The sequence below is a fragment of the Eptesicus fuscus genome, chromosome 7 (assembly GCF_027574615.1).
Source record: "Eptesicus fuscus isolate TK198812 chromosome 7, DD_ASM_mEF_20220401, whole genome shotgun sequence".
Classification (NCBI taxonomy): Eukaryota; Metazoa; Chordata; class Mammalia; order Chiroptera; family Vespertilionidae; genus Eptesicus; species Eptesicus fuscus.
Window position 1 is genome coordinate 28,033,544 of NC_072479.1, and position 13,615 is coordinate 28,047,158.

A 13,615-nucleotide genomic window follows, 5' to 3' on the forward strand; every position below is an offset into this window, starting at 1 on the left:
GGCATGCAGCAAGGCCAGGACCACCCCCAGGCAGGCCCAGCCGCTCTGCGCACCTGCCTCCAGAGTCCCCCAGTCTCCTCAGGCCCCCAGCCTCCCAGGGCAGGCTCGAGGCACAGGCAAGCCTCGGATGGCGGCTGCCCAGCTGCCCAGGGCCGCCCAAAGCTCAGGTGACCAGGGCCGGCTGAGGCTTGCGCTGCCAGCAGTGGCAACAGCAGAGGTGTGATGGGGCATTGCCTTCCCCTGATTGCCGGGTTGCCTCCTGCCCCTGAGGGCTCCCGAACTGTGAGAGGGGGCAGACCTGGCTGAGGGACCCCAACTCTAGTGCATGAATTTTCATGCAACAGGCCTCTAGTAAGTATATAAATTCTTTGGTTTATCTCTTCTCTTCTCCCCAACCTCACATCGAGATATGTCAGTCTGTTCCATGTCTCTATGCTTTGGGTCTTATTTTGTTTGTCAATTCATTTTGTTCATTAGATTCCACAAATAAGTGAGATAATGTGATATTTGTCTTTCTCAGTTTGGCTTATTTCACTTAGCATAATATTTTCCAGGTCCAACTATGCTGTCCCAAAGGGTAAGAGATACCTCTTTTTTTACAGCTGCATAGTATTCCATAGTGTAAATGTCACACAGCTTTTTTTATCCATTCATCTACTGATGGGCACCTGGGCTGTTTCCAAATCTTAGCTATTGTAAATAATGCTTCTATGAACATAGGGGTGCATATACTCTTTCTGATTGGTGTTTTGGGATTTTTAGTATATATTCCTAGAAGTGGGATTGCTGGGTCAAACAGAAATTCTATTTTTAGATTTTTGAGGAAACTCCATACTGTTTTCCATAGTGCCTGCATCAACCTGCATTCCCACCAGCAGCAAACCAGCGTTCCCTTTTCTCCACATCCTCACCAGCACTTGTTGTTTGTTTATTTTTTTATGATAGCCATTCTGACAGGTGTGAGGTGATGTCTCATTGTGGCTTTAATTTGAATTTCTCTGATGATTAGTGACTTTGAGCATTTTTTCATGTCTTTTGGCCATTTGCATGTCCTCTTTGGAGAAGTGTCTATTCAGGTCCTCTGCCCACTTTTTAATTGGATTGTTTGTCTTCCTTTTGTTGAGTTGTGTGAGTACTTCCTATATCACTTAGGCACTTTTTTTGTTTTCATCTCATAGAGGTCCTAAGGAACAAAAAATGAAGGATAATCTCCCAGGCTGCCACTGGGAGGTGAACTTCAACATCTCAGATTCTGTGTGGATTCACATAGGACCAGGGACTTCTTCTAGACATCTGAGCTCATACCAAAACTTGTGAAATGTAATCTCTGAGTTGGGGCTTAAAGATCTGTAGAAAGTATGTCTAGTACGTTTTATTATAAGAGAACGAGTCCTTCTGCTGCTAATTCATTCATTCATGAAACAAATCTTTTTGACACTTAACCAGGTCTTCTGCTAAACCGTGGGAAGAGTGATGAATAAGAAAGACAAAATCCCTGTCCTCACAAAATGTGCACATTCTAGTGGGGAGTGACAGACTATAAATATGTAAACAATCAATGACGACACAATTTCAAGTTATGCTGAGAGCCATGCCGATGCCCACCAGCCAGAGACCACCAGGGACACACTCACACAAAGTGGGATTTACTGGCACTGGAGATATTTTGTGGGGAATTGTGGGGTTGGCCTCTCAATAATAGGGTACAAGTAGAGGTTTCATGGAGAATCTGGGCTTGTGTTCAATGACTTGGAGAATATTCCAGAAGAGTGGCTTTGCTCTAACTTGGATGCTTTAAGACAGTGAAGGCAATGCCAGGGTTGTCGTATTGATGCATGAGGTGGAAAAATAAAGCAGAAGTAAAGCAGTAGTAAAGAAGCAGCAGTCACTCACATTGTGTGGGAAAAGGGATATGGGATCATTTCTGTGGTTTGCAGTGTTCTTGTTCTTGTTTTTGCTCAGACATGATTACAAAGTGGTCTTGTTTATTGTCTTTTGCCATCCTCCATAGAGTGACCCTGTCTGAAGTTTAAGTTCTATAAAACTGTTTACGTTTAACAGGAGAACACCACGGCCTCGCTGTTGGTGCCAGGGCAGCTACCAGATGAAGGCTTGTCAGTGGTTGCTTTTTTTTTTTTTTTTCAAATATGAAGAAAAACAAAGCAAATTAAATGGAGATATTGACTCAGGGATAAATGTTTTTGTTTTTGTTTTTTTTTTTAAAGACAGAGTGTTAAGAAAAGGCTTCATTATGCATGCATGCATACATGTGCAGAGATCTAAATGATATGAAGAAATAAACCATGAAAATGCCTGAAAGACATCGTAACAATTAAAATGATGGTTGATATGTTATATCAATGAGGCTGAAAAATGCCTCTTAAATGAGTTAGATATTCATTTCTCTTTCAACAGTCTGCTTGGTCCAGGATGGTGAGACAGCTTTGTAGCGCAAAGTAGGTAAAGGCCTTAGGCTCTATTGATCAGCGTCATCCTCAAGAGAATGGTATCCATTTGTGTGGTTAAAATAAATTCACATTTAAGAAAAAAACAATTAGGAAAAAGGCAAAATTCAGGGAATGAGGTTTCTCTTTAAGTTATAAAGGAGCCACATGTTATACACATTTTTTCCACTGAATATCTGATTAGCTCCAACAGTCATTCCTAGTGATGAGTGGGGGGTGGGGACTGGGAATGCATCTCTAACTGAATGTCCTGTGTGCTCAGCAAAGAAGGATTTTCTGCCAGAGAGCTTTCCAGGAAAGAGGAGTCAGCAGCTGCGAAGGCTAAAACAAGGAGAAACAAGCTGGATATGTTAGAGGAATAACAAGAGGCCAGTGTGACTGGAGGAGAATGAGTGGAGTTAGATAGAGAAGCAGGCAAATGCCAGATCATTTGAGGCCATCTAGGACAGAATTTGGGTTTTATTCAAAGTGTAATGGAAAGACATTGTGGAATATTGAGAAGTGATTCGAGGCATTATCTAATTGTGAAAATTTATTCAGCCATATGAGTGTAGATGGATAAAAATAATAAAATGGAGAGCAGCTAGGAAGAAATTGCCATAGTCCCAGGGTGAGAACTCGTGGCTTAGGGCAGTAGTGGTGGATGTGGCAAGAAGTAGGTGGACTTGAGATGTATTTTGGATGAAAACCCAACAAAAGTCCTTAATGGAAGAAATGACAGGTGTGTATTAAAGGGAAGAGTTAGAATGACTACTAGATTTTCAGCCTGAGCAGGGTGTGGGACAATTTACAGAGATGAGGGAGTTAAGGAGTGAACCTCAAAAGAGAATATAGACTAATTCTCTATTGAAATGAACGGTTCCTCCATTGAAATGGGAGAGTGAGGGGTAAATGCAGGGTGGTGTTACATTTGGTGGTAAGGAAAATATGCAATTTTCTTTTTATTGCTTTTAATCTTTAGTGAATTAATTAGAACATCATCTGATGTGAGGAGACTGATGAATGTTGCAACTGGAGATAGGAGAAAAGGTCTAAAACAAACTTCAGTGAGAATTAGAGGCAAAATTTATTAGGCAAATGTAGTAGGAGTTCTAGGTAGCACTAAGGACTTGAGATTTGTGATCAGAAAATTTAAGTGTGACTTTTCAACAGCATTGAGTGTTTTTCTTCAGCTGTGTTCATCTTCTCAGGTGAGGCCAGAATTGGGGGAGATTTCAGTTTAATAGCATTTTCACAGGCTTACATAATGCAGCACAGGAAGTTGAGGGACATAGGGGAGTGATTTTAATTTGGACTATAAAATCTAGATCAAGTAACTAGCAAAGTGTGGGCATGAGTAGAAAGTGAAGAGTGAAAAAAAGTGGAGACAGTGGATTAAACGGGATCATAAATGTTGGAGTGAGAGTGTTAGATTATATGAACTGGAAACAAAATATGATATTTAGAGAGTAGAGTGCTTAAAAATTGAAATTTTGGGGAGGCTGAATTTATTGGTAGTAAAAAGTTCAGTGATATGACTGTGGAAGTGATTGGGTGAGATGAAATGGATAAAGTAATTATCAGAAGTGGAGATGGAAGGGACTGGGAAGGAAACTTATTGACTAGATCTTCTACAAGTATGTGGAAGTCCTCAAGGATAATGAATGAAACAAGTAATTAATTAGGAGATCAGCAGTTTGTTTTTTTTAAACACAGAAGGTTAATATGTAAAATTATATTATACTCTATAGTTTTGTGAGGGAAAAGGGGAAATGGCATGAATGTGGCCAGAAAAACTGTTACATTTAGCTATTAATATGTTCCAGGCAACTTTTCAGCATTTTACATATATTGGACTACTTTATATCCTTCTCCACTCCTCATTTACTTTACACATTTTGCAGTTGAATAAACAAGTTAAATAAATTGTCCAAGGTTACTATTGAATGGTGAAGCTGGATCTGGGCATTCTGACTTCAGAGTACACACTCTAGTCACTACAAAATACTTTCCTTCTTAGGATCAATGTTTTGGTACTTTTCAATGTTGAAGTTTATAGGATGGTAAAGATGGTGGGGTGGTGGTTGTGAGAAGGCATGATTTTAACAGGAAAGCCCAGAGATCGGTGGGCTGTTCTTAAGTACTACTGAGTGGGGTTTAGGCTAGGGGAGGAACAATCTCATCAAAGGACATGGAGTTCTCAATGTATCTTAATTCCAGAACAACTTATTCCCTGATATCTTTCATAGATGGACTAGGTTGCAGGCCTCTGAGGAGTGTTCTTCCTAGACCCTTGTAAGAGTGAGAGTCTAGGATGTCCCTACTAATGGGGAAATGTAAGGACCATGATGGTTTATGAGACCCACCATAAATATGGTCTCAAACAAAATTTATGAGGATTCATTTCCAGTATTCCTTTTACCTAAAAAATTCCCTCCCAATTAGAAAAAAAAAAAATCAGTCACACATATTTATTGATGACGTTAAAAATGTAGTTATTATTTACTAAATCATAGTGGGGGGGGGGAGTCTATAAATTGTAACCCTTCTAATAGAAGTTAATCTATAGCCTGCACAGTGTGGTTCAGTGGTTGAGCATTGACCCATGAATCAAGAGGTCACGGATTGATTCCTGGTCAGGGCCCATGCCCAGGTTTCGAGCTTGATCCCCAGTAGAGGGCATGCAGGAGGCAGCCAGTTGATGTTTCTATCTTTTTATCCATCTCCCTCTCAATTCAATAAAAACATATTTATTAAAAAAAGTATCAGAAAAACGTGTGATCCCTATGGCTTATTTTCTCTTTATTGGCTAATAAGTTCATTTAACAGGAAAACAAATTAAGTTGCAAATCATTTATTAAGATAGGCATAATTATCAATAGTTCATTGATTATTCTTTTAAGATGATCCTATTTTATCACTACTACCTCCCCATAACTGAGAGATTCAGGAGTTGAATATTGGGAAAGAAAATGTATATCTCTCAAAAACATTCAGTCAAATAATAAAAGTAGTACTGTTACTTTTGGGGAGTTAATGATATTTAGGCTAGACTTTTCTGTAGGACAATATTATAATCTCTCACAATTTTGTTTAAAATGTCAAACATTTTGACTGTTTAAGTAACCCATTAAGTGTTTTGCCAAATTAGAAAATATTCTATATATGACTTAATTAATATCTACTTTAGCTATACACAACATATCATGCTCAAGATCTAGATTTATTTGAACACATTTAGTCCAATTTCTATTAATCAGAAAAATCACATTCAATAAACCACAACTGTAGAAGAGACATTTGCACACAGATGTAATTTGATATTTAATTAAAGAATGATAAGTCATGTTCACATGGAAGTAAAATATTTAACTTCTCAGTAGTAGTAAGAATCTCTTTTGAGGATGTAGGGTCGTCTGGGTTTATTCTTATATAATTGCCGTTTCAGAATATAAGGAATTTTTCTCTTTATAACTTCTTCCTTTTCATTTTTGTCATTTCCATTATCAAGAACATCTTCCTGAATCACCTGCAAGATAGACGGAATATGAATGAAACTTACATGCATGAAGTATTCCATTTCAGAGTGTTTTTCTATATCTTCTCTAATTTATGATTCAGACAGTAAGACATATGTGAATGAGATTAAAAACAATGTGTTTTGTCCAAGAAGAGATGGCTATCAGGTGGCTGAGAAAAAATGAGAACACAACTTTTCAGTATTCTTTCTAGTTCATCAAACTAACCTTTTTAATATGTCAAGATCACACACTAATAGATGTGCTCCAATTGAAGGAGCACATCTAATAGAACTTTGAGTATTTTTCAGGCTTCAATTTAGACTAAAATGTTATTGAAATATATAATAAATCACAACAAATAGTTTTCAATCTAGTAAAATAAGTTTGGCTTGAAAGATCAACATGATTTTATGTCCAATTAAGTTATGTACTGGCTTGACTAGAAAACCATTCCAAAGATTAATTTCTCAATCATAGAGAGAATACAAACTAACATACTTAGTCACAGAAGTTAACATATGTGGAAGTTCTGTTTAAATGGTAATGATCTCTTTAGATTGTGATGCTTAATAATGGTTTAGCTGCAAAGGATGCCTAAAATCCACACATTCAATTGAAATAGGAACATACCTATGAATATATATATATCCCTATCACTCTGGTTTTATTTGCCTAATCTATTCAAATGCTAATGGAACTTTTTGTGTTTTGTGTTTGTTTATACATAAACACACATGACTAGAGCTTCTAAGAAAACATTTTGAGTTGCCTAAATTAGTTAGGCACTGCTACCACAACCACTACCAAAACTTGCCTAAACCTGCCATCCATTTAAGTATTTGGATTAAATCTGCCTTAATATATACCCCCCTTTTAAGATTGAAGGAAAAATGTTTTTCTCAACTCCAAATATTTGAAGGACACTTTGAAGATCTGAGGGAATGTTAATTTTAACACATGATTTATTCTTATTTTTTTAAAGATATTTTTATTGATTTCAGAGAGGAAGGGAGAGGGAGGGGTAGATAGAAACATCAATGATGAGAGAGATCATTGATTGGCTGCCTCCTGCACGTCCCCTACTGGGGATTGAGCCCGTAACCCAGGCACGTGCCCTTGACCGGAATCGAACCTGTGACCCTTCAGTCTGCAGGCCAGTGATCTATCTACTGAGCCAAACCAGCTAGGGTGATTTATTCTTTTTTTATATTAATGTCTTCCTGTTATGATAATGATCAGAATTTTTAAAATTGGTACAACTGAGAGATAACTTAATTATATCCCATGTAATAAAAGGCTAATATGCAAATCGACTGAATGGCGGAACGACCAGTTGCTATGATGTGCACTGACCACCAGTGGACAGATGCTCAACACAGGAGCTGCCTACAGGGGGAGCAGCCACTCAGTCAGAAGCCAGGCTCATGGCTGGCGAGCACAGGGGCGGGAGCCTCTCCTGCCTCTGCAGCAGCACTAAGGATATCCAACTGCCGTGCTCCCCACGGGGAGCGGGCCCAAGCTGGCAGTCAGACATACCCCGAGGGCTCCCAGACTGTGAGAGGGCGCAGGCCAGGCTGAGGCGACTCCCCCGCCCTCCCCGAGCGCACGAATTTCGTGCATCGGGCCTCTAAGTACATATATATTTTGCTTTTGTTTTACCTCCCAGTGTTGAAAGGCCCTGCTGTGACAGATATTTCGGATCTGGTATATTGTCAGCATTGCTTCCAAGCTAAAGTCATCCACGGCAATGGGAAATTTCCTTCTTGTAACAAGCTCCTCTTCATGAAACTCTCCTGTTTCCTCAGCTTGTCCGTCCAGGTTATTTATAAGACTGCAAAGACTCAGCAGAGTCATTTTCCAAGAGGGAACACTTGCCTTGCTGACCTGAAATATAAAAAATAGATATTGCATTTAAAACTTATATGAATAAGAAATAAATTTATAGTGTGCTAAGTTACTACATTTTAGAGTCTAATTGTTACTTTAGTCTAATAAATACACTGTCATTAATTTTATCACTTCATATCACAAAGTTGAATAGTGCCAATATTCTCTATTCTCATATTCTCTATTTTAAAAAATTGCAATAATATACACACATGCACACATACATGAGCAAAGCAAGAAAGAATAAAATAAATGACAGTAAGTAGAAATATATAAATATATATATGTATATCACAGGTGAAGACATTAAATATACCATTTCTTTTTAATTACACTTCAGTTTAGAGTCTAATGGAGCAGGAACTAAGGTGTTACTAATAGATTTGGAAAATTAGAGTAGTGAGAGACCACTAATCTATTTCACACATTTAGATGTCATAGGCAGCATCACAGCTCACCAATTTATTTGAAAATTGTAATATTCTCTATATCTTGTCTTTTACCATTATTACCATAATCAACCACTCTCCCACGTGCCAACTATAATCAATGAGAAAACATAAGGACAAAGAAGAACCTAAATGTGACATAATTAGTAAAAATTAAGAAACATTTCAAACAGCATAGATGAAAGAAAGCACCATTTTTTTCCCCTAAATGACATAAAAAATAGAATGACTACTAAGCTGTGATGGAAAGACTCAATAACAATAGTTTCAGGTGTCAATTCTCTCTGAATTATTCTCCAACTGTAATCCAACTGAAAATCAAAGTTCAATTTGGAAAATATGGGGAGGCTGTAAGTTAGAGAGGCTATTTGTTAAAATAATTATAAAGTTAATTGGGAAGTATGAATGTGTGAGTATAACCACAAGGATTTAGAAAAATAGAAAGGTAATGAGGAGGAACTTACTTTACCAGATATTGAAAAGTATTTTAAAACTTCAGGAATTAAAGGAGTGAGTTAATAGAGCATGAATAAACATAAAACTCAACAGAGGAGAATATAATGTTCAATAATAGATCAAAGTATATATGAGGATGTAGCATAGAGCACAGTTTTCATTTGAAATCTTTGGGACAGTTTGGCTATGAGGAAATTTGATTTAGAGCTAATAATATTTTTTCTTGACATATTATAGTCTAAATATCCAGATGGATTAGATATAAATAAAATAATGTTTAAACATATACAATTCATTTTACAAAGTTGGAAAGGTATTATTAAACAAATATCCAAACCAAAATCCATAAACAAGAAGATAATTTAAATACATAAATGTGTAAATTATCTCTCTGGAAAATTAACATCCTGAGCTAAAATAAAAAAACAAGCTATCATGTAAAAGCTGACACAATGTGTTAAAATTCTTAACAAAGGTAGAGCTCTTCAAAAAGAAAATGCTGACTATCACAATTTTAAAAAGTAAATTTTAACGTTGAGTAAGTAATGTGAGCAACCAAGTCACAGAATGACACATGAAAGAAATATGTGGAATGAAGTTCAGCTTGGCTACCATTAGATCAGACTTTAAAAAGCACAAGTATACTCAATGGTGTACTTATGGGGACCTTTCTTAATAAAAGTATGCCAAACTAACAAACATAATTCTATGTATACAGTAAGGATCCTTGTAGCTAAAACGTGCTCATCCAATCAGAGAAGAGAAACTTGAGATGACAAGACCTGAATTGGAGCATTGCTTCAGAAATTAGACAGGAGCTTTCTTATCATAACATCCCAGAGTCATAACAGTGATTGCACCCGATGATGCCTCGCCTCAGCATTTGATTTTCTCTGAACACACCTTTTGGAGGGAACCCTGTTCTCTGACTCTACATTCAGACGCACACTGGGTACATCAACACAGTGTGGCAGCACGTAAGCAGGTCTATTCTAACTGAGTCTATTCCTGGGTACAGGTTACCAATAGGAACCTTGTTTTCAAGACCCCAGGAGAGGAATAACAGGGTCCAGTATACAACGTTTTACTTAATTCAATAAAAACAATGACGAGGTACAGATAACACTTCTGTTATAGGAAGAACTTAAATCCAGGCACGGATTTAATGTTAATGTCTAGGAGGTCATAACTCCAACCACAGCATTTAAAAATAAAAGATAAATGAAAGCAAGCAATGGTAACTACCCACTTCCTTAAGAGCAAATAGTTCATAAGTCACAGTTGCAGTATTAAATCTCAAGGCTTCTGTTTGCCACTCTGTTGCTCTTTACACTCAACCACATGTCTTTCATGGATTGTCATGAACTTTCATTTTTAATTTAGGAACTCCATTTTACTTTCCCCAATGTAATAAAAAAAAGGCAAAATGTCACTGAGTTCTCATTTATGTATTTAACTTGAGGCCAATATACCTTTCATCACATACAATTTGGTAGGAATGGAAACAGGATTCCTTTAAATACATGTACACATCCACATAAATAATATGTGACTATTTAATTAAAGTTACAATATACTGATTGATAGCCACTATAATTTCTTTCCCTGTCACATCAACACCCTTAACTTCTTTGAACTCAAGGAAAAGTTCCCCGAAAAAGGAAATGCCTCCCAATGAACATTTCGGCCTTTATGGGAAGTTATTACTATAGGGAAGGGACACCAGTTTATAACGAGAGTCCCTGTTTGCCAATCCGTGGTTTAAAAAAAGAAAAGCTTACCCTTGATGTGTGCACATTGGTCAATAAATCTGCTTCGAATGCTTTCATTTCCTCTTCTGAATCTGAGTGAAATCAAAACCACATGTTTACTATATAATCACATATCATATAATTGTATTGTAACTTGCACATTTTAGGTTTATCTTTTAAAAATTACTCTTAGATGCAGGCTCTTTCCTATGTATGCATTCTACTTAAAATAGTAGTCAGAAAATATTTTGTAGTTTTCTTTTAGACTAAGAGGCAGCCAGAGTAATAGAAGCACTTCTAAGAAAATAAGCTCATGATTATATGGCAAAAGGGCTATTGGTGATTTGGAGTTATTTAATCTCTAAATCTCAAAATTAAAAAACTGATTATATCGTACAATAGAAATGTCATCATATATGCTGGTCAGTTTTCACCAGCGATAGTTTACATATATAGAATATTTGTACACTGATATTTTTAAAAGCAGCATCATGAAAAGGTGTGTGAGACTTTTAAGACACAAACAAAACAGAATTGCTTACTGATAATTTTAGAATAAATAAGACATTCAGATTTACTTAAGATGCTATTTTATAAAACACACTTTGAAACATGTGTTTGTCTACTTAAAAAAAATCCAAGTATGTATACTTAGCAATTTTATAACAGTCCATTAAGAAAATTGCTTAAATAAAATGTATATCCATTAATACATGTATGATAGCATTAAAAAATGGATTTCTCATTTTTTCAAATACTATCATTTTCAGTTTCCACTAATGAATATTCTACACACACATGCAAACACACACACACGCATACACACACACACACACACACACACACAAGACCGTAAGGTAATAAAAAATTAAAGAACACTACAATAAGATGTCTGAATTCAAACACACTGACATGCATCTCATAAAGCAAAGCAGAAGTTAAAAAGGCTCTATCTTCTTTGCACTATACATTCTTATTAAGAAGTGTGGCACTTGGAGAAACCACTTGCTGAATTGTATCTAGGAACTAAATTATACCAGAGATTATTTTCTCCTATTATCTTAGGGGCACAATCTGTTTTTCAAAAGAAATAAAAATCACTTTAGGCATTCATGAAAATTTTTTCCTGGAATCCCCATAAATTTTAGCTTATCACAGTAAGAACTTTCAAATGTTTATAAATGAAATATTTAATCAATAATCAAGTTTTACTCACATGCTCTAAGTATACCTCTAACCTCTTGCAATTATTAGATAAAAACATAACTTTAGAAAATGTGGTATTTATCTCATTAAAAAATTTGCAAACTTAGGAGTTCAAGGTATTTTAAAAATCAAAAGAATTAAAATTTTTGATAAGATTTATATCTTCTGCTAGATTAAATTTCATAATTTAAATAAAATCATAGAAGTTTAAATTAAACATTTCAATGTCATATCTATCAGGTAAAAAGTATAAAACAGGTTAAGTTATTTTTCCAGCATTTTGTCTCTGTTTTCTTTTTCATTTTGATGTGATCATTTAATTATTTTAAAAATTAATTGAAGTATATTGCAGTCACTATAGTTTTGATACTCTTCTAAATTTAAATCTCATTTTTAAGATGAATTATTGATAATTACTCAGAAATATATGGCTTCTCCTTAATTATCACATGCAAAACTAGGTAAATACTCTTAATTAATATAAGAATGCCAATTTTCCAAATACATTTGTATCAACTTAATTGGCATGCAATAAAAGGATGACTATTATTTGTCACATAAAAATAGTATGTGAAGTATATTCTCAAAAAGGAATATTTTTGTATTTTTCTAGAAATAATTGTTTACAAATAATGCTTCATTTATTTATTAATTAATCATCAATTGTCACATTGTTTCTTGGCATACACACATATAAGACCAATAATTGGGGGGCGGGAGAAGCCCCTGCCTTCTAAGAGAATGACTGGGAATGAGACAAAGCAGTTGAATGGCATGGGTTTTCATGAAGGCTTCACACTTTGACAGGCACTGCATCTGTACTTCTCATTAGACAGTGACCAGCCTAGATTAAGTTTTAAGTGTCTTTATTTTCTCTAGTAATTACATTCCAAAGAAGGACCTGAAGTGTTTCATTAAAATCCCTCTTATTGCCTGGCAGATTTAAAAACAGTAATCTTTTCGTTCTTATAATCATGAAGACAGAGAAAGAAAATATGCGGCTTCTATCACTAAAAAGCAATTCCAGAATAAGGGAGAGACTCCTCTCCCTGGATACATTAGCGTAAGTAGCAACCCACTACAAAATAGGAAAAAGAAATCACTTCAGGGAGTTATGAGATGCAGCTGAGCTTACCTGAGCACAGACTCCAGGAGGTGAAAGCCAGGAGGATCATGCAGACCAGCTGGATTTTCATTCCTGCCATCATCTCCTTGAGATTCCCAGGGAGCCAAGTGCATAAACGTCAGACAGGCTGAAGGGGGACTCTCTCTGGTGCTTCCTCTTGCCTTCAGCTGGTTCTGAAAGTGACTGAAGTATGAGGGTTGCTTTGACCATTCCCTATATATACACGTGCATGCAGGAGGATGATGTCATGAGAGCATACAGGGATTATCTTTTCAGGATGTGCCCTCCCTTCATCTCCATTCCTCCCCCACTTCCTCCTCCTTTTCTCCTTGGCCCCCTCCTCTGGAAGTGACATCTTCCCTAATTGCAGCTGCTACTCCAGATTTCTGACACACAGGAGGAGTCATTCCAAAGCAATTCCAAAGAGAACATACTAGCAAAGAACTTTCAGTACAATTGCTTCCCCATTTCCTCTCATTCCTTGACTCCAAGAAGTTGTCATTTCCATTTTGTGAAGCAGGAGATCAGTCATTTCTAATACCAGGAACATCCTGAGGATGAATGACTGGCATGAGTGATTCTTTAGCTTTGGAAGTTCCTCAAGAGTTAGGGTTCTTTTCTGATAACTCCTTCTGATAAAACTTTTCAATGCTTTGTGGTTTCAAGAATAATACAGGTCTTAGATAACACATGCTAAAACAAGGAAAAAGGTAAAAGATCAGCAGAGAACCAGTTGTAATATTGGGGCTAAGCAAAATAATTTAGATAAAGGAAA

General features: G+C 36.3%; 1 protein-coding gene across 1 annotated transcript; it reads right to left on the minus strand.

Annotated features, from left to right (window-relative positions):
• Positions 1–5,792: 5,792 nt before the first annotated feature.
• Positions 5,793–13,012, minus strand: NTS (neurotensin). The gene is made up of 4 exons (XM_008143790.3): positions 12,850–13,012; positions 10,539–10,600; positions 7,625–7,849; positions 5,793–5,973 (listed from the first exon to the last, which is right to left on the minus strand). Exons 1-4 carry the CDS (start codon positions 12,920–12,922, stop codon positions 5,821–5,823), a joined length of 513 nt encoding a protein of 170 aa, XP_008142012.2. The 5' UTR covers positions 12,923–13,012; the 3' UTR covers positions 5,793–5,820.
• Between the last annotated feature and the right edge of the window lie 603 nt (positions 13,013–13,615).

Excerpts from the sequence above, each read along its gene's own strand:
- NTS (XM_008143790.3), bottom strand. The coding sequence starts at position 12,922 with ATGATGGCAGGAATGAAAATCCAGCTGGTCTGCATGATCCTCCTGGCT. Across the intron at positions 10,601-12,849 it reads CTCCTGGAGTCTGTGCTCAG|ATTCAGAAGAGGAAATGAAA; the intron begins GTAAGCTCAGCT and ends GATTTCACTCAG. Across the intron at positions 7,850-10,538 it reads CCAATGTGCACACATCAAGG|GTCAGCAAGGCAAGTGTTCC; the intron begins GTAAGCTTTTCT and ends TTTATATTTCAG.